We start from the raw sequence: 21,915 nt of genomic DNA, 5'->3' as shown, positions 1-21,915 counted from the left end.
CCAACTCTGCAGCCAGCCCCCAAACTGGCCTGCGGAGAAGCTCCCCACTCAAGGCACAGGGCTCATAGTTTCTCTCTAGCAAACATCCATAGGCACCAAAACACATCGTCTGAGCCACAGTTCTCGAACTTGGCTACACATGGGAACCCACCTGGAAGTTTTTAAAAATGCAAATACCCGACTCTACCAGATCCTGGTTGAGTTAGTGTGGGAGACAGTGTGGGCATCAGGGCATGCCAGAGCCCCCAAGGTGACCTGCAGCCAAGTTCAAGAGCAGAGGCTCTGGTCCCCTCCTGCACTCACACACAGACACAGCATGGTGACCTCCCACAACATGCATGCACCACTTGCTTGCACATGCACACGTGCACACGCAGGCAGACCTCTAATGTGAAGGCACCTGGTGAAGATGTTTTACTCTAGCCCTCCAGCCAGAGGGCTGAAACCTGCTCTGGCCCTTGCCCACACAAGCCCTCCGACCTGCCCCTGGGCCAGTCCGGCTCCCGCAGGGTGCTCCGGTTGTCTGCCCAATCCTTAGGTTGAGTGGTGACCACACACAGATCCTCAGAAAAGGTAGCAGGGTTCCGGCAGAACTGGTGAGAGAGAGGATGTCGCAGACTGGAGCCGCCCAGGGGTGTCTGTAACTTTGTTCTGTACACGTGCCCGTGAACAGGCAGAGAGCCACAGCCAGGCACTTGGTGAGGCTGTGCTGGACTCCTGGCCCTCTCTTGACTCTTGAATGCTCTAGGATAGGCTGGGCTCCCAGGCGGTCCGGGCAGTGGGACCAGAGGAAGCCTGGTCATTGTCCCCTCGATGCACCTGAGCTATGCCACACACACCTGTCCACTCTTGGCGCCTCAGAGGCAGAAGTTCTTAGCTCACTTAAAGCCCTTTTGTGACAGTCCCAATGAGTGGGAGAGGTTTCAGGGACTGAAGTATAATGGGCTTCCTTCCTCAGGCTTCCTGTGCCGAGGAGGAGATGGGCTTTGCTCACGTGTAGAAGAAGCTAGAAGAGAAGGAGGCTTAAGGGATGTGGACTCAGCAGCAGCCTTCCTGTGATGAGTCCTGACTAGTAGGGGACAGTGATTTGGGGAGTACGAAGTGAGGAGAGGGTTTCTTCATGACCTGAGACATCCTGAGAGCGTTCTCCAGGGCAAGCTTGGTCCTGGGGTGCAGTGCAGGTGGGGTGGGCCTTCAGGGAAAGCAGAGCCCCCCAGCTTCAGGGAGCATCCAGCCCTGCTTCCTGGGAGAAGGTGTGAGAGTGTGTGTGCATATACACACACACACAGCACATGCAGAAAGCACCCTCTGAGGACCGCTGGAGCCAGCGGGCAGCTGGACGGAGGGCTGACATGCTTCCGCTGGAGCGGTTGCAGTGCCCAGCTCTGGGTGGAGTCACCTCAGGAGAAGCTGCTTTTGTGCAGGGCTCCAAATGCAAGGAGAAGAGGGCTTGGCTGAGGAGAGGAGAAGGATGTTCCAGGTGGGGTGGGTGTGACGCATTTGAAAGCTTGGAGGTAGAGGGATGGATGGATGAGTCATGACTGCAGAGGTTCGCCTGCCTCCGCTGGTGCAAGCATTCATTGGGCCCTAACAAAGGAGCTGCCCACATTTTCCAAGCTCGTGTAGGTGAGACAGCTCCTGCTGCTCCTAGGACACAAGAGAGGGGAGCGGCCTGTGGGGTTGGGGCCATCTGAGGGTCAGATTTCTGAGTTGGCCATGACCAGAAGCCCGGACAAGGATGGCACGAACAGTGTGGACAGAGCCACTGGGGTCACTGTCACACTAGGAAAGCTGAGCCCTCACTGAGACAGTGGGGATGCCGGTGGGGGTTGGGGGTGGGCAGGGGCCTCCTGGGGACAGTGCACAGCTGGGCCGGCTGCCAGCTCCCCTGAGAGGCACCATCCTTTCCCAGTGGCTTATTTGTCCTTCTAGAGAGACAGTGGGATGTGAGATGGTCACCTAGGAGAGTGGGGGTGATTCTGGGGGTTGAGCTGGGTGCTGGGGTCCCCTCCCCTGACCACTTCTGGACCAAGAGTCCTCCTTGAGGAGGTGACCACAGTTCTAGAGCTGCACTCGACTTCTCTCTCTTCCTGGCTTACCTGACCCAGCAGGGAGGAGGGCCTGGCTGAGTAGAAAGTCAAGGACCATAAGGACTTTGAGCTTCCAGGCACAATCGCGCCTTTTCCACGAGGGTGGGATGAGGGACACCACACTAGCCATGCTCTGTAGTAAGAAGACAGTCAGCCCAGGTTGATGGGACAAGGGAGAGTTAATCAGGAAAGGCTTTCTGGAAGTGAGCTCTAGAGAAGTTGGGGACCAGGGGGAGACAGGAGAGCTCTCACCCTTGGCTCCATTACTCCCATGGGAAAGCCCTGTGTCCTGGCTGTCAAACTTGACTTTGCGAGGCTACTAGTACCCATCAGCCGGCCCCCACCATGGTCAGGAGAAGGGGGAGTCTCTTCTACTGTGGAAGCAACTCTCTCTGTTCTAGACAGAGCTCGCCTCCCACCTGCATCTTTGGTTATGAGACACACCACAAGGTGTGAAGTCTCTGGACTCCTCTCCCCGCCCCTTGGGCCTGAGAACTGCAACCTTCTGCCAGAAAAGCAGAGCTTCTCTGATGTGGCTGGTGTGATGGCAGCCTTGTTCTCCCAAGGAGGCTGAGCAAAGCAGCTTTTAAGGTGGGAGTCAGGAGGTCTGACTCCCCCCCCACACCCCCCTGGTTTCTCATGGAACTTAAGGGCTGCCTCCAGGAGCTCTGGGGAAACTTGGCCCAACTGGAAGTGGCAGTTATACACCCATACCTGCCAACACCAAAGTCACCACTGGGAGATGGAGACTAGAATTCCACAGGTGGCCTTGTCCCCCCCCCCCCCAACTCCCACCCCCACCTTTGTGGCAGAGGACCCTGGAACCCCCCGCCAGCCACAGGGAGAAGAATATGTGAGAGGGAGGTGGGCAGGTGCAGGCTGTGGAGGGAGCAGCAGATGTTCCCTCGATGACCGAGGGCGTGAGTGACATCAGTGCTGACAGGTTTCATCTGGAGAAGGGGCGGAGGCCCGTGGGAGCCCGCCTCTCCTCGCAGGAGGCCTCCTGGGGCCCCTCCCGAGGACGCTGTCTGTCACCGCCCAGATTTTCCATCCGAAAGCCGCTGGCTGACCCATGCCTGCCCTTTGGTGAGAAATCCCTGCTTGTGGGGCAGCAGCCAAATGAACTTGAGCCTGTCAAGTCTTGTGAGGGCTGCCAGAGGTGGGCTGGAGGGAGGGGACTGGGCTGTGCGCCCGGCCGCAGTCCCTTCCTGGGGGAGCGTGAGCCCGTGGCATTGCTTCCCGACAAAGGCCGCCGTCCCAGAGGGGCAACTCAGTCCAGGGCACTCAGCAAGGAGCTGGGAGCAAGTCAGGGACTCCGAGGGATGTCCCTGGGGGAGTCAGGGACAGGCTGGGCCTGGAGGACCCGGGGGCAGGCAGCCAGGGAGGTGGTGGGGGAGCTCTGAGATCTGTCCTTGGAACAGACCCGAACCTTGGAAAAGAGAAGTCGAGCTTTCCTGGAGGCTATCAGGCCCAGGTTACTGTGATCACCCCACCATGGGACTTTGGAGCCGTGTGGGAACTTTGAGGGGAATACAGGCCAACCCCTTCCTCTTACAGAAGAGGAGGCTGAGGACTGGAGAGAGCACATGACCTGCCCAGATGCCAGAGCACAGCATGTGGACACCTGGGCTCCCAGGGCCCTAACGACCAGTTGATCAGTGATTGGGGGGTGGGGTTTGGGGCAATGCCCTGGCCTCTGAGCCACAGGGTGGCCACGTGGCGTCGCATGGAGGAGGTGGCAGCAGTTGGGATGCCGGCCACATTTAGAATGTCCAGCCCACTGCCCCAAAGGCTTGGGGGGCCTGAGTGGGTGTGGTAGGTGGAGGAGGGGCTGGCTTACCAGGTGAAACCACCTGCAAACCCTTCCCCCTACACAGGGCCTCCAGCTCTGCAGTCTGACCATCATTTTGGGAAGAAAATGTGCTCGTCCCCCGTAGGAGGCCCTCACGGATCCCACACAGAGACTATCATTTAGCAAGAGGGTGGGGCAAACCTGGCTCAGGACGTCCCTGTCACAGACGTCCCTCGTACAGCAGTCAGTGTTGGAAATGGGACACCAGGCAGGATGTGATGTGTCCACAGAGAGCAGGGCAGCCTGTGTTTAGAGGGGGCAGGGTTGGCCTTGGGCTGGGCTGGTCAAGCAAGGCTTCCTGGAGGGCATGAGGTCCGGAGCTTGGCTTTGAACTGTGGCTGAGACTGATGGTTGAGGTCACGGAGAAATGGCCGAGTCCGCGAGGAACCTGGTGTGAGCAAGGTCATGGCCTGTCACCTTCAGCCCTGTCTCCAGGACTGTAGGGACTGTCCTGTAGGGCCCCACTGCTGTTTGGTGAAGGGGAGAGGGGTGGCCCCACTAAGGAACCCAAGTCCATTTCTGCTCCCTGTGACGCAAAGCCACCTTGCTGCTTTAATAACCCTAATGACACTCTGTCCTCCTGCGAAGCCTGTCATTGTGGGTCTCCATGGTCCTCCAGGCCTTAATTAGAAAACACTAATTAATCCTCACCAGGGCCTTTGAGGTTGATGGCCACCCCCTTCACCAACCGGAGCAGCTAAGACATACAGGAAGGGGTGGGAGGTCCCCTCGCTGCTAGTGGGGACTGGGCTGAGGTTGGAACCAGAGTCCTGCCCTAGAGTGGACACCAAGTAGCCATCCCTGCTCTGTGGCCTTGGCCCTGAGGCTCTGAACCCAGCATGCCCACATCCTGCCTGTCCTCCCCGAGTGGGAAGCTTACCTTTGTAGAATGCGGGGCCGTGATTCCCTGGAATGGAATGGCATTACTGCATGGCCCTCCGGGCCAGCTCCTGACCTGTGGGTGTCAACCTACGTCGCATCCCGGGAGCCATTGGGTCCCCAGGAGGGTGTTTCCTGAGACTCCGGAGTGTCCCTGCAGCTGCCCATGGGGCTTGCCCTTGCCCGTGGAGGGGATGGAGTAGGGGAGACAGGCACTCCTCTGCCGGTTCAGACTTGGTCTCCTTGGTGGGGTGTGGTGGACCTGGACCGGAGGGATGCCCAGCAAGGAGCGCAGCCGCCACGGTCCTAACCCCCTGCCTTTGCCGCAGGTTCTATGTACGATGGCCTGGCAGACAATTACAACAACTACGGGACCACCAGCCGGAGCAGCTACTACTCCAAGTACCAGGCGGGGAACGGCAGCGCGTGGGGCTACCCGGTAAGGAGCTGCAGCTGTGTGGAGACGCCTGGGATGTTTGGGGGTGGTTAGGGATCTGTGGTGCAGAAAACCTCACTGTTGCTAAGAGGAATGACATGGGGAAGGGACTCCATGGGATGAGACCCCCCTCCAAAAAAAAAAAAAACAACTTGGACCTGCATCCTTGGCCTGGCCAGGATTTCCTAGGTGGCTTTTAATTCACCTCTGGTTTGGGCTGGCTGGATATTTCTGAACGTCACACATGAGAAAATTTTCTTAAAAGCCTCAAGAAGAGACCACTTTAAAAGTCCATTCTGTAGTCTGATTCGATCCCATCACGGACGTGAATTCTTGGGGTCCATTTTTTGGTGGATTACATTAGATGTTTCCAGGAAAATTCTGAAGGGATCTTTGACTTAGTATGTGCTGGTGACCAAGGAGGGGATTGGGGGGCTCTAGAAGATCCCCTGAGGCCAGCAGCATACGTCCACTGCAGTGACTCCCGGCCAGGAGGGTGAAGGCTGGCTCGAGATCATAAGCTGGACACAGCAGGCTTCAAAGTCGAGCTCTGCCAGTTCCTCATGGGCAAAACGGACATAACAAAGCCTACCTCCTGGGGTGAACACCAGGATTACATACAATAATGTGTATAAAAAAAGAGTTTAATTCGACTTCAGGGTTTTGGGGGTTTTTTTCATAAGCATGGGTAGAGATGATTCTAGATCCTTTCATGCTGGCAGAGCACTGTCCTTCTGTGTGACACCCAGGGTTTCTCCTAGCCCCCCCCCCCTAATTCTATGACTTTTACTTATTTTTTCTGATTTCAATCTGAGCCTGTACTGTTATCAGAAACTCTTTGGTGAGGCCCTCGAAACACCACGCAGGTGGGGACGGAGGCTGCTTTTCCGTAGGGAACTGAGGTGTCGTCTTCACAGGGCTCCAAGATCTCAGCAGCACTGCTCACAGGTGTCACCCTGATTGCCAGGGTCCTGAGCAGGGGACAGTGGGCGGCTCATAAGCCAGGTGTTGCTTTGTCGTGGGCACAACCCCTTCCTCCCTAGGTTTTGTTGGGGCTAAGTTTGGAGAACCTGTGTGTCTGGCATGTTATTGGTCAGAGGCTCAAAGTAGCTTGGTTTGCTGAAAGGTACAAAGGTAGCTAGGTTTGCCGAAAGTTTACTACCCCTGTATTTTCTGATCCTTAATGTCGATGGATAGGCTTGGTGCAACGGAAGTACAGGTGACAGAGACCGGTGAGCTGGTGAGTCAGGCATGTGTGTGAATTGAGGGCTTTGACCCACTGTGGTGACCAGACAGACACTGTGCAAATGACCTGTTCATGCAGGGTTAGGCTTAGGGGAGACAGAGGAGGGCAGATGGCTGGATGGGACCAGCCATCGCGATGCACGATCGTGCTGATGATGCAGGTGGTACAAGGAGGCTTGGTCCTGGCTCTAGGGTTCCAGAGAAACCTTTGAACTGCTCTGGGGGGCCAGCGTTCCCCTCTGTGAAATGGGGATGCTGAAACCTGGTGTGTGTCTTACTCCCAGGCCCATACTTTATTGCATTAGCTCCCAAGTCTGACCAACTTAGTTACAAACGTGAATTGAACGTTTGTAACCAAGCACTGTAAACATGGCCACCTGGCCCATGGTGAGCATTATTCTGGTCATTTAACTCAAACCCACCAGCTCTTGGTGCTCTGGATGGTCCCCCTCAGCCCACTGCCTATTTTCCCAACCACCAAGAAAAATTCCTGCCCTTTCCCGTGCTGCACCCGAAGGCCCATCCTTCTCGCCCCGCCTTCGCTGGTGGGACCTCAGACATGACTCACGCTGGGGCAGCTGCTGGGGCACATCCTGCCTCCTCTCGGTTCAGGAGAGCCTCTGGGAACCGCAGGAGCTGAGCACGCACAGAGATTTGGCAGAGGGAGGGTGCAGGAGGAGGAAATGGAATGATTGATATTGGAGTCAGGCCTAGAGTAGGCCAAGAATTGGGCAAAGCAAAGGGCCCGGGCAGAGGGGTGCAGGGCCCCAGGGAAGCAGGGTGCAGCTGTCAGCACAGGTCTTGTCAGCAGGACCGTGTTCTGCCAGCTGGGCCTGAGCAGACGTGGGGCCCTGGCCAGAGCCAGGTGGATGCTGACAAAGAGGCTGTCTTCGCCTTCAGTGAACTGCAGTCCCACTGGGAGAAGCACCTCTGCAGACAGGCTGACGGAACGGGCGTCAGCTGCGGCCCTGGGTGAGCACGCCAACACTCCCATCTCTCAGTGTCGTCCTGGATGCTCTAAAAAAATTTTTAACTGAATTGTCCACAGTGTCCTCTCAGGAGCCAGGGGAGTCTTTTTTTTTTTTCTTTTCCTAGGCTCGGGCTGGATTACTCAGTGATCAGCACTAATAGGGGATCGGATAAAGTGCCATATTGGGGACATGGTTATAGTACTAAAATGTGATTGGTTATTGTTCTGAAATTCACAGTGAACTGGATATTTTATAGAGTCACTTGTTGTGTCTGCAACCATAGGTCAGGCATCTGCCCCCTCATGCCCTATAATAAAAACAAACCCCCTGCATGTCCCTACTCCCAGGACAGGGGCTCAGGCTATGGCTGCTTCTGATAAGAAATGGAGGCTGTTTGGCCTGTTAGGGGTCCTCATACCTTCCTCTGGGCCCCCTGAGACCAGGATGCGCTGGAGGCGGTAGAAGCCACAGCACTTCCCTTCCGAAAGCTGACGAGGGCTCCCGCCACATGGGTTTGTTCTCGGTGAAGCTGAGGCAGGTGGACGGGTTTGATCCCAGGGAATGTTTCTGGGTTGAGATGACAGTCTCCTGTCCGTCAGCTCCTGCCCTGCTGGACAGGTTTCCCTGTGTACAAATCAAGATGGGGTCACCCATCAAATGAGGTATGTTTGGTAAGGGTTACACAAGCCCACCTGGCTAGGAGCTGCTCCATAGTCAGGCAGGAGGTCTGGCTCAGGGCGCAGCATGGCTGCCCCAGTGAATCCCCGCCCCCCCTCCACCCCCGCAAGCTCAGTTACATGCTGTTGGTGCCCATGAGGGGACGGTCCCCAGGAACAGGCCTTTGTCCTGTTCATGTACTTCATTCCTTAGCTTTCAGCCAGGGATCACCAGCAGTCTGTCTCCCTGCCCTTCTCAGCTGCACTCGACAAGCTGACATGTCTGTGTCGGGCGACCCCATCACGAAAGAGGCTCGATGGGACCACAGCCACCTGGCTGAACCTCCCTTCTGGACTGCCTTCTGGGGTCCCACATAGCTGCCACAGGGGAGAGGAGACCCAGGCACGGAGCTCCCCAGTTAGCCAGTACGTGGAGTGTCCACCTGGGCCAGACGCGGCTGAGGGGCAGCCACAGAGCCCTGGGAGACGAGGAACAGACCTACCCACAGTTCACACAGGCTGTTCGTGGGGTCAAGCCCCTTAACAAGCTGTGTGACTCTAGGCAAGTTCAGAACCTGAGTGTCCTCAGCTTGCCCAGCTTGCCCTCTTGAAAATCCTTCTTTCAAGAGGCCGTAAGGGTGGTGGACATGGCGTCTCAGGTCAGCCATGGGAGGCCTGGATTCTTGGCTTAGCCGGGCTGCTACCTGCCCGGAGACCCGGCAACCTTCCCTGCTCCAGACCCCAATGTTCTCATCCATGGAGCAAGGCAGCTGGACCAGATAATGGCGAGGATCCATTCCATCCCACCTCCTCAGGGCTCTGTGTAGCTTGAGAGCGGACTGCGTAGCTGCAGGGGCGTGTGGCCCAAAGCTGTGCAGTGGTCCCCCCAGGGCTGGGGGGCAGCCCCTCCTGCTGAGACCTCTCTTTCAGGCTGCCCTTCCTCCCTGACCTCACCGGAGCTACTCCAGGATAGGCAGCTAATTAGCCCCCGCAAGAGGATGAGGCCACAGGCCTCACTTCCTTCTGCTCTGGGCCTGCCCTCTCTTAGGCTCCCACTTCTCAGCTCTGGTGCTGCTCCCTGGAGGCACCAGCCGGAGTCCCAGGCAGAGTCCTGGGCAGGGAAGCAAGGAGCACAGGCTCCCTCTGCCTCCCCAGCAGGCAAGCAATGGATGTGTTTGCCAACTCCGGGCCCCTGTGCCAGCGTGTGACTCACTGCCACCCAGCCCTGGGAGGTAGGAGGGTCCCAGGAGCACCCCAGGCTCTCACCCAACAAGAAGAGACAGCAATCGCACTTGCTGAGGGACAGAATGTGCCGGAGAGAGGAGTCGGGGAGCTGCCCCCCACACACACCCACACACATACAAAGCAGCTAGTTCCTTGGCTTGTTTTTACAGACACTTTGCTTGAGCTGGAGGCACTCCCTGTACTTAAACTGTAGCAGATACCCATGCCTGGAGTGTCGCCTGGGGATGAGCCCTCTCCCTAAGCTGCTGTCCACTGGGGTGGTCTGCCTCCAGGGGAGAAGTCCTGCTGCCCTGGAGCTGGAGCTCAGTGGGAGGAGCTTCTCTGAATCTCAGAGAAGCCTGAGGTCCCTCCTCTGTGCTGAGGTTTGGGTGAGGCCGGGGCACAGGGTCCTCCATCACTGCCCAGGTGACCCTCTGGACTCAGGTGTATCATCCATTGCTCAAACTAGCTCCTCACAGCCCTGACATCCTGTATCCTCTATGCTTGCTCAGAGAAGTGAGAATACATCCCCCATGTCGGCGCTGTGGTTTGCAGAGGAGGGGTCCATGGTACCAGCAAATCAATGCAAGTGATGCCCAAGGGTGGGCTCCAGGTGAAGATGACCTGGGCCCAGGTGTGAGAGGAGAGAGGGCCACCCTTAGCAGGGAGGAGGGAGACACGGGAGAAATGCTCCTGGGCTTGGGGCTTGGCTAGATAGTAACCCTGGGACCTGCTTTCTGACTGGTCCCCAAGGAAAGCAGCTGGGTGCACACTGCTGGCTCCCTGGCCTTCTGTAACCAGTGCCTGGGGGCCTGCTTCCAGCCCCAGTGAAGTGTGCCAGGCCCCCAGGAGAAGGCAGAATCTCACCTATAAGTCCTACATGGACAGGCGAAGCCAGGCAATTTGGTCTGAACATTCAGGGAGGGAGGTCCCTGCCAAGAGAGTCAGAGTGGCAGCTGGCTAGCTGGTGGAGGCATTGGGCTTTGCCAGCTGGGGGGCACAGTCTGCAGTGGGCCCTCCCTGATGGTCCACAGGGAGGCGTGCCACTCTCTTCATGTCAGACACGGCCCCACGGACGTTTCCTTCAGCTTAACCAGTCCACAAGTCTCCATCACTTCCGTCTGGTCGCTGGGGAGCTCCGCAGGTAATGCTGGGGTGGACCAAGGTACAGCCTCTCCCCTGATGGATAGGAGGTCCACACAGGTGGCTGTGTTCCCCTGGCCCATGTCCTCACACACAGATTCAGCACAGGGCCTCTGAAACGATAGAAGGGAGATTTGGAGAATCGAGGGTAATTGTAAACTTCTTTATTTTGCTTCAGAGGGAAATTAGTGGAGTATTGTTTTGGGCTCTTTTTTCCCTTTGGCCTCGGCGAGGACTCAGCTACCCAACCAATAAGTCTTCCAGTCCTGAGAGCCGGTAAAATCACCCAAAGAAGAGCAGAATCAGGGAGGATGTGATGACATGCTAGCTGTCGCAGGCCAGCTCACTGTAGCCTGTCCCAGACCCGTGTAGCCTGTCCCAGACTCGTGTCCTTGTCTACAGATGGTTGCAGGACCAGGTGACCTCCAAGCCTTGCCCAGCCCCAGGCCCCAGTGTCCTGAAGGTTTTGGGGTGAGCCCTCAGGTTCTGGGGTCACAGGGGGACCTGCTGCAGCACCCCTTGACTGTATTCAGTGGCCCTTATGTGGGAGAAGTCCAGTCTTCAGAATCCCCTCCCCCCCACTTAATAATCCTTAAGCAGGTACAGCATTTTGAACATACATAGAGCATCATGGTCTCACCCCACCCCTCACCCACTCCTCCCATCTTTGTGAGACCAGCAGGCGAGCTGGTGTTGTTAGCTGCACTCCATGTGCAGGGAAATCAAGCCACAGAGAAGGGCTAAGCTCACTGTGTACCTCAGCAGATGGGATGAGACCAAGTCCAGAGCCCAGTGGACTTTGTAGGCTGTGTATATGTGGGGGGGGGGGGGCATGAGAAGCTGCCAGGCCCCTAGAGGAGTGATTCCGGGTGTCTCTCCTGCTGGGCAGGGCAGGTGTGTCCAGGCCAGCAGCTGGGGACACTGAGGAGGGACATGACCACAAAGTCCTGGTGGGTCTTCCAGCACCTGTTTTCCGGTTTGAGTTTTCTTTCTATCCTAGGGCTCAGGGAGACCAACACAGCTGTTTTCCCCAGTGGGATGGAGGGCTGTCTTCACCCTTCTTAGGGACAGGCTCAGCTTGCCCCAGGGCCCCAGCATGTCTCTGCAGAGCCTCTTCCAGCCAAAGGGAGAGCTAACTCAGCTAAGATAATTCAAATGGGGAGGAGCCGTTGACAGACAACTGGGGAGAGAAGCAGCTTCGGGCTCATGGGGAGCCCTCCCTTCCTACCCCTCCCGCACAGACACGGATGGAGGTGGCTCATGGCTTTGTCCCCCGGCACTGAGCCAGGTTGATCTTGAGAAGCAGAGTCATGTCACACAGCTGAGCAGCTACCCTCCTCCTGACTGTCTGCCAAGATCTCTTTGTCTGTGCGACCCCTGGGGAGGTGTCAGGACCAGCAGTGACCCAGCAGATCTGGGGGGTTCCTGCAGGGGTCGCCATTCAGACTTCATTCACGTCACCAGACGCTGGTGGCTGAGTGGCTGGAGGGCGGACATGGGAGGAGGGAGGTTGGAGGTTGAGTCCTGGTTCAGGGGCTGCCCCATCCTAGCTGTGTGACCTCGGCCCAGCCTCAAGTTGTCCAGGCTGCATGGGCTAACAGAGCAGATGGACACCGGCCTGGCGGGAGACTGGGGTGCTGCTGGGCAACAACAGGACCGTGAATGAGGAAGCTGTTTGCAAACTGGGAAGCACCGTGCCTGCTAAGGCGTTCTTAGGATGTACTCAAGGAACTTCCAAAGACCTCCCCTCCCTGAGTGCACCCCAGCGCAGTGACATGTGTCCCTTATGGGCAGGTGTGTGTGTGTGCATGTGCATGCATGCGTGTGTGTGAATGTGCGCACACACCCTCCATGCTCAACGGGCATCAGGACTTCTGAGCAGTCGGGCCTGCCTGTCCTCCTCACTTTACACAAGGGGAAAGAAAGCAGAGACAGCCGGTGGTGGGACCCTTGCTCCTGGCCACAAGGGTGTGGTGCTCGCAAGGAGGCGGAAACCGGCACGCCCCCTGCTGAGGTCCCAGCTCTGGTGACTCAGGCTCAGTGACTCCCACGCTACCCCACACTGCTGAGTTAGCAGCCAGCCCCCACCCTGAGCTTCCAGCCCTGAGACCCCCGAGGGCCTCATCCTGGGCAGCCCTGGCTGAAAGAGGACCCACGTTCTATAGACCCCTGGAGAGGGTGGAACGGAGCTGCCAGCGACACGCAGAGGCCCTCTCGCCATCCTGTGGCTGGCTGGCTCTGCCCAGACTTAACCCAAATCCCAAAAGGGTCTACAGGGCACCAAGTAGGGAGCAATAGGACAATGGTTCCTGTCTGGGGGGTTTCCTGGGCAAGGCCCTCTGTCAGAAGAGTCCTTACCAGGTCCAAGGGGCTCGAGGACCCCGTGTCACTGTATGTGTTGCTCTCATGAGAAGGGCATTGGGGAGGGCCCTGCCGGGCTCTTTGCTGGGTGTGTGCTGGGCAGGGAGGAGCAGGGTGTGCCCCCCTGGAAAGCCGGTTTGGCCAGCCACACCCCATTGGAAGAAGCTTGGTTTCACATGGGCTAATCGCTGGGGACTAGACAGTCTTTTCATCTTGGCCTGCCCAACACATACCTGGCTCTCCAGGGGCCAAGCAGCTGGTCAGCCCGGGCTGGAATAGGGCTCTCTGGACATGGCCAACCAGCTGCTGTCATCAGGTCAAGGGGCTCAGGGAAGACCCATGGACCATGCCAGTCTGGTCCCATGCTGGAACCCCTCCTCAACTGGCTCACCTGCCTCCAAGAAGTTCATTGAGTGGACAGAGGCTCCCCTGTGTCCCTGAGGACCAAGAGCACCCCATGCCATTTAGCAGCCTGAGTCTCTGTCCCCAGCACAGAGTCCTTTCTCCTGAGTACTGAGAGCCCAGCCCTGCCCTGGAGGGCACCCAGGACCACAGGCTGCTGGGTGTGAGAGTCACTCAGAGGTGCCCAGAGAAAGGCTGTAGGGAGGTCAGAGCAGGCTTTGCAGAGGTAACATGCAGATTGGTGGCCTTGGAGAAAAGTTCAGGCTTTGGGAGGAGGGGCGAGGTAAGGTCCCCAGGATGGGAGACAGAGAGCAGGAGAAGAAAGGCTGGGACAGGCAGATGTCATGGGGCTGCATGAGCAGTGGTCTGGGAGGGGCCAGGCCAGGGTGTGTGTCTTGTCCCTAAGCAGAGAAGCACTGCAGGCTCCCAAGCAGACAAAGGCTAATGAAAGCTTTGTCTCAGGAAGGTCAAGGTGTTGGCACCACTGGCCGGCGCCAGGCCCTGCAGACTGGGTGGGGCTGATGGGAGGCCCCGGAGCTGTCCGGTGGAGAGCCAACGAGCTGGGCTCAGTCTGGACACAGGAGTGGGCAGGGAGGAACTGGAAATGTTCTCAGGAGGGAGGAGAGAAGAAGCCACCCCTTCCTGTACATTAGTCACTGTCTTGGGCGATGACCTCGAGCTCTAAGAGTTGGGGGTCTCTTTGGACTGAAAGGAGCTGCATCCAGTGCTTTGAGGCCCTGCTCTAGTTTGGTCTGATCACCGTCAAGGATGATCCCCTTGCCTACTGAGAGCTTCCTGACTTAGGAGGAAAGGAAGAGAAGAAGGCATTGGGCTGAGGAGCACTCTGGGGAGGGTGAGGGGTGGGGAGGTAAACTCTTACATGTCCAAGAAAGGAGGAGGGAAGGGCAGAGAGCGGGATGAGCACAAGGCCAAGATCATTAGCAGAATTGGAAGGTGGGGCCAAGTGTTGGCTCCCCTGATAGCCCCCTTGGTCACCCATCCTGGGCTCCCCCTTGATGTCCAGCCCAGTCTGCTTTGTGGTTGAGGGGTCCCCAGAAGTTGGGTTCCCTGCCTTTGGAATGTTCCCATTGTCTCACCTGAGTTTCCCAGGTCAGCTCGAGACAACCAGACAAGGGGTGTGTGTGTGTCTCATGGTCCTTTGTATTCAGAGAGAGGAGGCTGCCAGCAGATCGCTATCTGAGTGTGGGGTGCCCAGGACCCGGCGCCCACAGCTGGGTTCTCCCACCGGCTGCAGACAGGTGTGTGCACGCCACCCATGCGTCAGCTCCGCTACAGCTGCTCATAAGACCTGGGAGGAAGTGTTCGGGAGGGAGGGACGTTCTTGTTAGTCACCAGGACCGTGAGACATTACTGGCTTTTAGGGCCTGGGGGTCTGCCGTGCTCGGGGCACCTTGAGCGGAAAAGAATAGTCCTCCTGGAATGCCAACTTCACCCACACCGTTCCACCATGAAGCCTGGCCTTGCTTGTGTGCCACCTGGGTGGACCACGCACCTTTGTTTTTCTGAGACGATTGAGACCTTACCTGTGGCTGTCGGGTGAGACCAGCATGGGGCCCTAAGGACGTGTGTGGACCCTTTTCTTGGGCTGCCCTGGCTTCAGGGCTCATGCCCCTACTATGCCGACCTGAGAGCCCGTCTGGGTGCGGCCTCGGCTGGGAAGCCTTCAGCCCATCCCTGGTCTGAGTGTCAGTGGGATACAGATGTGCCTTTGGGACAGACATTTATGTCCCAAGTGCTTCATGAAAATTCATTCACTGGGTTCTCTGGGCACAACTGTGACACCAGCTTTGCAGGTGAAGAAATCGAGAGTTTAAGCAACCTGCCCAAGGATGCCCACTGGGCAAGTGGCACAGCCAGAGCTCAGCCCAAGCGGCCTGGCCCTGGAGCCCGCATTCCTGAGCACCCACGATGTCTCAGCCCAGTGAGCTGGAGGCATGGGCCTGGGGTCCCCGGGTGCCACAGCCATTCCAGCCAGATAGAAAAAGAGGGATGGTCAGAGGCTTCTGCCAGGACACAGACACTCTGAGCATGGAGGTGCTGGGTGGCAGCTGCCCTCAACCACCACCGGGCAGCACAGCCCACCAGCAGCCGGGGTGGAGTGTGGCTGATAGGGGGCCGGGAAATGCAGTGCCCAGGGGTATCCCTACCTGCCCCGCCACACCTGTCCCTCTGAAGGCGCCATTAGGCACGGCTCCCTGTGGGCAGGGCTGTCCCCTGCTCCTTCCCCAGCCAGGAGGGTAAAGCCCAAAATCCTCCAGGGCGGCATCAGCAGGAACCCAGTGGCACTGAACCCAGGCCAGGACAAGTGAGCACTTTGATGCCTCATCTGGTGACGGGGATGACGCCAGGGAGGGTCATTTCCCAGAAGCAGGCCACTCCTGTTGTATTTCCATTTAAGGCTGAGCCAGCTGTCCTGTTGGGGAGTCATTTGCTTTCCCTCCGAGTGCCATTATCACCTTCCGCTCCTGAGAGAACGGAGGTGAAGGGGACGGGGCCGAATTGCACAGCGTGCGCGTTATCTGCTAGGCGTGCATATTCCTCATCCCCATGTGCCCAGAGCAGTCCCCCCTCCTTCCCTGGGCCCAGGACGGCCCAGCTGCCCCTCCCAACGCCCACACCCCAGCTCCCCAGGGGGAGGCTGGTGAGACCCAAGATGGGGAAGGAAACCATGTTTACCCCAGTGCACAGCTGGGCTCAGGGGTGGCGTCGGCAGGAACGCTGTTGCCAAGGCTAACAGTCTGTGGGTTGAGTCGGGTCGGCCACGCAGGACAGGGGGCTGGACCTGCGGGTGGGTTCTCACTCTGGAGGCTCTCCCTGCAGAGGGGAGCAGGGACAGGCCGGGGGTAAGGCCTCCCCAGCCTGCGTGGCTAAATCTGGTGTGGAGGAGAGTTACCCCCATTGCCTGACCTCCCCTGTGCGCGCGCAGGCACGCACACACTCTCAGAGGTGGGTCCCACGGCAGCACCTGTGTAGAGATGTTCCATCAGGCTCCGTGTTGATCCTCTGGTCTCAGGACAAGTCGGCACAGGTAGACCAGCCTGGGAGCTCGGGAAGATCCTCCACAGACTGCTCTGTTCCCACCTCCATTCCCAGCTCCTTCCCACGGTGTGTGTCCACTGTGTGTGTCTTGGTTTTTGTGGGTTCTTCCCAGGGATTCTGGCTCCCCAGTGGGCTCACACAGCCCTGGGGGCGCCTCACTGCTGTATGTTCTCCTGTTGGATTGATCCTCCCCCCCACCATGAGCCTGACAACAAAGCCCAGGAGGCCCCCAGGCCCCGCCCTGCAGCCCCACCTGCCTCTCTGTTAACAGAAGGCACAGGAGCAGGAGGATTCTCCCCTTGTGGCCTTTGAGGTGGACCCCCAGAGGGTCTGTTCTGGTTTGCTTGTTGCCCTGGCAGGGGGCAGCCAAGGTGAGGAGTTTAGCAGAGAAGTGTCCGTGGAAAACAGTGGTGGCCAGGACAGGAGACATTACCCTGCGCTGCAAACAACAGCCAAGGAAGGCTGTCATGTCAGAAGCCACTGCTGTCTGTGGATGACATGGGACAGCAGGACAAGGACCTGGGGACATGGGCTTGGGTCCCCTGTTGCTCTGGCCTCTGTGAGTGACTGACTGTAGGAAGGGTGCTCTCCTCTCTGGGCCTCAGGCTCTGCTCCCACATGGGACCAGAACCGTGAGGTCACATGTTTCTGTCTGCAACCCACAGTGAGAACCACATCCCATAGGGCGGCCCAGTGCCCACATGTGGTATCCCAAGGGCACATCGTCACCACCCACAGGTCACTGTGACATTTTATCGTCCTTTTTTTTATTATTCTAGTCTGTTTTTTAAAAGGATGGTCGTAGTCTGCTAAACTGATTTCATCATCCAACACGGGTCATAGCTTCTTGTTTGAAAAACGATCTATCTGATGCTGTCTCTGGTTCCGTGCCCTCCCAGGCTTCGGGGGTTCCATGAGCGTTTCCACAGGGCTGAGGAAACCTCCGCTGAGTTTTTCTCCCTGTCTCTCTGGCCAGATCTACAATGGGACCCTCAAGCGGGACACCGACAACCGGCGTTTCAGTTCCTACAGCCAGATGGAAAACTGGGGCCGCCACTACCCCCGGGCCAGCTGTCATACAGGCGCGGGCAGCGACTTCTGCTTCCTGCAGAAGATCAAGGCCAGCCGTAGTGAGCCGGACCTCTACTGCGACCCGCGGGGCACCCTGCGCAAGGGCACGCTGGGCAGCAAGGGCCACAAGACCACCCAGAGCCGGTACAGCTTCTATAGCACCTGCAGTGGGCAGAAGCCCATCAAGAAGTGCCCTGTGCGCCCGCCCTCCTGCACCTCCAAGCAGGACCCTGTGTACATCCCGCCCAACTCCTGCAGCAAGGACATGTCCTTCGGGCACTCGAGGGCCAGCTCCAAGTGAGTGCTGTGGGGCTGAGGCCAAGGGAGCACGGGCAGCCCGGCTACCAGGGGGGTCCTTGTTCCTCCTGTGGGGGTTTCCAGTGTGCAGGGGCCCCACACAGAACCCAGACACCAAAGCAAATGTGAGTGTGTGAGTGTGTAGGTGGTGAAGGGTCGCAGGGAGGCTGATTCGAGAAGGTGAGCTACTCTGGCAGTTCCCAAAGCGTGCCTCCCAAAGCATGCCGCATCCCGGGTAACTTGTCAGAAATGCTCATTCTCGGGCCCCACCCTGACCTGCTGACTCGGGGCCCTGGGAGAGGGGCTGGTGCTGAGTGTAGTCATAGGCCCTGCAGGGGCTGTGATTCATGTGAGAGTCTGAGAACCTCTGCTCTCCAGTGTCTGGTGTCTCATTTATTTCTATCTGTTTTCTGAAAGAGGGTAGGAATGTGCCCTGATGGGGGAAGGGACACAGTGAGGACCATGGTCTTGTGGGAGCCGACCCTGTGAGGGCCAGGGGAGGCCGACACAGCAGAACCAGACTGTTAGGTTCAAGTATGTAATGGCTGGGTTTGTGGCTCAGAAAAGGTTGACAGTGTCACCCCATTAAATTTAATTTCTTAAAAAAGAAAAAAAAAATTGACTGTCAGCCATTTCATATGGTTCAACCTAACAATTGCCCTTAGATATCAGTCAAAAGTGTCTGACCTTGACCCTGAAGCACAGAGAAGCCACTGAGGGGAACAACACAGTGAACAGGGTTTTGGGACTGCTAAGCTGGTAAATGGGTGTAGGATGCTGGATGGGGGAATTTGGAGAAGAGAGCCAGTTGTGGGGTCTCTAACTGCAGCCTCTAGGACAGCGGTCATGGTCAGAAGGAAGGCAGTGGCCCTGAGGCTAGGAAGAAGAAACAGATGCAATAATTTTTTGTGTAAGAAGAATCAGCTTGACTTGGGAATGGAAGGAAGGAAAGATGGATGGATGGATGGATGGATGGATGGATGGATGGATGGATGGATGGATGGATGGATGGATGGATGAGTGGATGGGTGGATGAGTGGATGGGTGGATGGGTGGATGGGTGGATGGGTGGATGGATGGGTGGATGGATGGATGGATGGATGGATGGATGGATGGATGGATGGATGGATGGATGGGTGGATGGATGGGTGGATGAGTGGATGGGTGGATGGGTGGGTGGATGAGTGGATGGGTGGATGAGTGGATGGATGGATGGATGGATGGATGGATGGATGGATGGGTGGATGAGTGGATGGGTGGATGGGTGGACAGGCTCACAGCCATTCTCTTCCATTGTCCCAGTACCAGGCACAGGTGTGAAAGACAGCAGAGTAGGTGGGGAGCTTCCCTTGAGAATAGAGCAGAGGTACCTTACTTGCTTGGACAAAACTCATGACCAGGGCCTCATCACAGCTAGTGTCCACTGTGGGTGAGCCTTTTCCCTCCGCTGGAGGAGCTGTTCCACAGAGGAATTCTCCAGGTGGGTCTGGTGCTGCTTTGTCTTGGCTCCCTGGAGGGCAGATGAGTCTAGGACAGCTTGGGTATGCAAGGGGGACTTCCAAGATCTAGCACCAGGGCCCCTGTCACCCACCCTCCCCCGGCCCCTCCTCGCAGGATCTGCAGTGAGGACATTGAGTGCAGTGGGCTGACTGTCCCCAAGGCTGTGCAGTACCTGAGCTCCCAGGATGAGAAGTACCAGGCCATTGGTGCCTACTACATCCAGCACACCTGCTTCCAGGACGAATCGGCCAAGCAGCAGGTACCTGGCCGCACACCTCCTCCCACCCACAACCCCCTCTGCTGGCCTGGGAAGTGCCTGGGTATGTCAGCTGATTCTGCATTTAGAGATGGGTGGGATGTTTGCAGTTGGCTCCTTCTCACCCTGCCCAGCTACCTGGGTTGAGCACTGTGCTTGGCATTGCCCAAGATTAGAGCTGGGCACCTTGACCTACTGTGCAGAGCAAAGCTCTCTGGTTGAGTAGATATTCCTCAAGAGTGTTTCCTCCACTGGCCACTGTCAGTTCAGTGACAGCTATCCCCTTTCTCAACAGAAACTCGTTTCTCAAACTCCACTGATGAATATGACTACTCCCCTTCCCTCAACACCACCTCATTCCCTGTCTCTCTTTCTCTCTCTATCTGTCCATCTGTCCGTGTCTCTCCAAATCATGACCCTCTCACACCGGGTGTTTATGGTGGAACTTAGGGTTTGTCTGTGCCGCCTTCGCTGGGCTGGCGGGAGGGACACCCACCCACTCGTTTATTTGGATTGGTGTGAACGTTTCTGAACTGAAAGCAGGCTTTGTGGCCTGAGAGTCCACCTCCCTGAGAGGTGACGCGGCGCCCCTGTCCCGCAGGTCTATCAGCTGGGAGGCATTTGCAAGCTCGTGGACCTCCTCCGCAGCTCCAGCCAGAATGTGCAGCAGGCCACCGCGGGGGCGCTCCGCAACCTGGTGTTCCGGAGCAACACCAACAAGCTGGAGACCCGGAGGCAGGGCGGGATCCGCGAGGCCGTCAGCCTGCTGCGCACCACCGGGAGCGCCGAGATCCAGAAACAGCTGACTGGTGCGGAGCCGGCGGCCCCGGAGGGGGCGGGGGCCAGGCTGCCGTGTGGGCAGTCCCTCGGGCTGGCCAGGCACAGGTGCAGGCTAATGTCCCAGGGACCCGCCACATTGGCTGTGGCCAGGTTCATGGTGTCAAGATGGCGACCCTGGGCATGGTGCATGCTCACAAGTGATCAAGGTCTTTTGGGAGATAGTGGACAGAGGGTATGAAGCTGGTGTCCAGGCTGGATCCATCTTCCTCAGACCTCGAGGTTTATAGGTGAAGGAGAGAGGTCGGACTGGCGGGGACAGGGACCAACAGGTATTCAACATCTACCATGTGATCAGAAATCATGCCAAACATGAGAGGGTCACAGAAGCAGAGTCACTGTGCAGCCCTCGGTCGGACAGGGAATAGGAGACCACGGACAGAGTGACAGTGATATTTCTGGAATAACTTTCAGGTAGAAAATCGAGAACATGAGGAGATTCTAAACATTACAATTCACACTGAAAATCAGCAATCAGTGTTTCTTGATCACCTCCCAGATGCATAACTTTGACTTGTGTAGAAAGCTGTAGGTGCCCCTGCCCTCAAAGCACCTGGGACATCACCCGTGAAAGCATGGGACAGGAGATTTGATAGGCCAGGTCCAGCTGGGAGGTGATATTCGGGGCCTCATTGGCTTGGAGTAGGCTGGAGTGGCCCCGGGGCATCTTCCTGAACCGAGGGTGTGTTGAGTCCGACTGTCCCCCACCCCAGGGCTGCTCTGGAACCTGTCGTCCACGGATGAGCTGAAGGAGGAGCTCATTGCTAACGCCCTGCCTGTCCTGGCTGACCGTGTCATCATCCCCTTCTCCGGCTGGTGCGACGGGAACAGCAACATGTCCCGGGATGTGGTGGACCCGGAGGTCTTCTTCAATGCCACGGGCTGTCTGAGGTGAGAAGAAGGAGGTGTTGGGGTCTCCGTGCCTAGCCACACCCACTTCTCTCTGGGCAACTCCAGCTCTATCGGAACTCAGCCCAGGCACCATGGTCCTACACACCTAACCCTTGGGGGGCCGACTCCCAGCCCCCGGCCACGTTCCCCATGTTGCACCGTCTCCTGCTAAGGGACCCAGCAGCCTCAGGCGTGAACCTAAGAGTGGGAATGCCTGGATCTGAACATCCAAACCCCTAGCATGCTTCCTCCCCCCACCCCTGAAAACATGCACTTCTTGTACTATCTTGAAGAGCCTTCTCCCAGACAAACGTCTTCTAATGAGTCACTTCCAGGCTGTGGGGCTGAAACCCTTTCCACATCCATTGGCGTGAAGTTGGCACTTCTTTGCCCAAGTGTCCCAGGTTCCTCACCAGGGCGTGCCGAAGCCCCTGGGGGCAGTAGGCGGAGGGACCTAGGCTGGGATGGATTTATGAGCTGGGAGTGGGTGCCGGTCCTGGGTGGGGCAGAGCCCTCTGGGGTCACACCTGCTCAAAGGGGTTTGTCTTTCCCAAGTCCTGGGAGTGCTCTTCAGAATCGGGTGCCATTGGCAGGGGCTCCTGTGTCTCAGCTTGTGTGCCTGCCCCTTGCCAGCATCTAGGGAACAGAGGCTGGGGGAAGGAGAGCCAGACTCATTGTGGGCTCTAGGGGGGCTGCCCTGCCCTGGGTGGGTGGGCCCAGGCTGCTGGGGGCAGAGCTCAGCTT

General features: G+C 57.6%; 1 protein-coding gene across 2 annotated transcripts in view; it reads left to right on the top strand.

Moving 5' to 3' along the window:
* Positions 1 to 21,915, top strand: part of PKP1 (plakophilin 1) — a 37,181-nt gene that overhangs the window by 5,209 nt on the left and 10,057 nt on the right. For both annotated transcript variants that reach the window (XM_066379837.1, XM_066379836.1), the window contains exons 2-6: positions 5,151 to 5,260; positions 17,296 to 17,687; positions 19,302 to 19,446; positions 20,045 to 20,252; positions 20,994 to 21,171. In XM_066379837.1, coding sequence (XP_066235934.1) covers positions 5,151 to 5,260; positions 17,296 to 17,687; positions 19,302 to 19,446; positions 20,045 to 20,252; positions 20,994 to 21,171 — 1,033 coding nt within the window. The remainder of the gene's footprint in view (positions 1 to 5,150; positions 5,261 to 17,295; positions 17,688 to 19,301; positions 19,447 to 20,044; positions 20,253 to 20,993; positions 21,172 to 21,915) is intronic.

This window comes from Saccopteryx leptura, chromosome 1, assembly GCF_036850995.1.
Source record: "Saccopteryx leptura isolate mSacLep1 chromosome 1, mSacLep1_pri_phased_curated, whole genome shotgun sequence".
NCBI lineage: Eukaryota > Metazoa > Chordata > Mammalia > Chiroptera > Emballonuridae > Saccopteryx > Saccopteryx leptura.
Note: the sequence above shows the minus strand (reverse complement) of the source record. Positions and strands in the feature narration are given on the sequence as shown.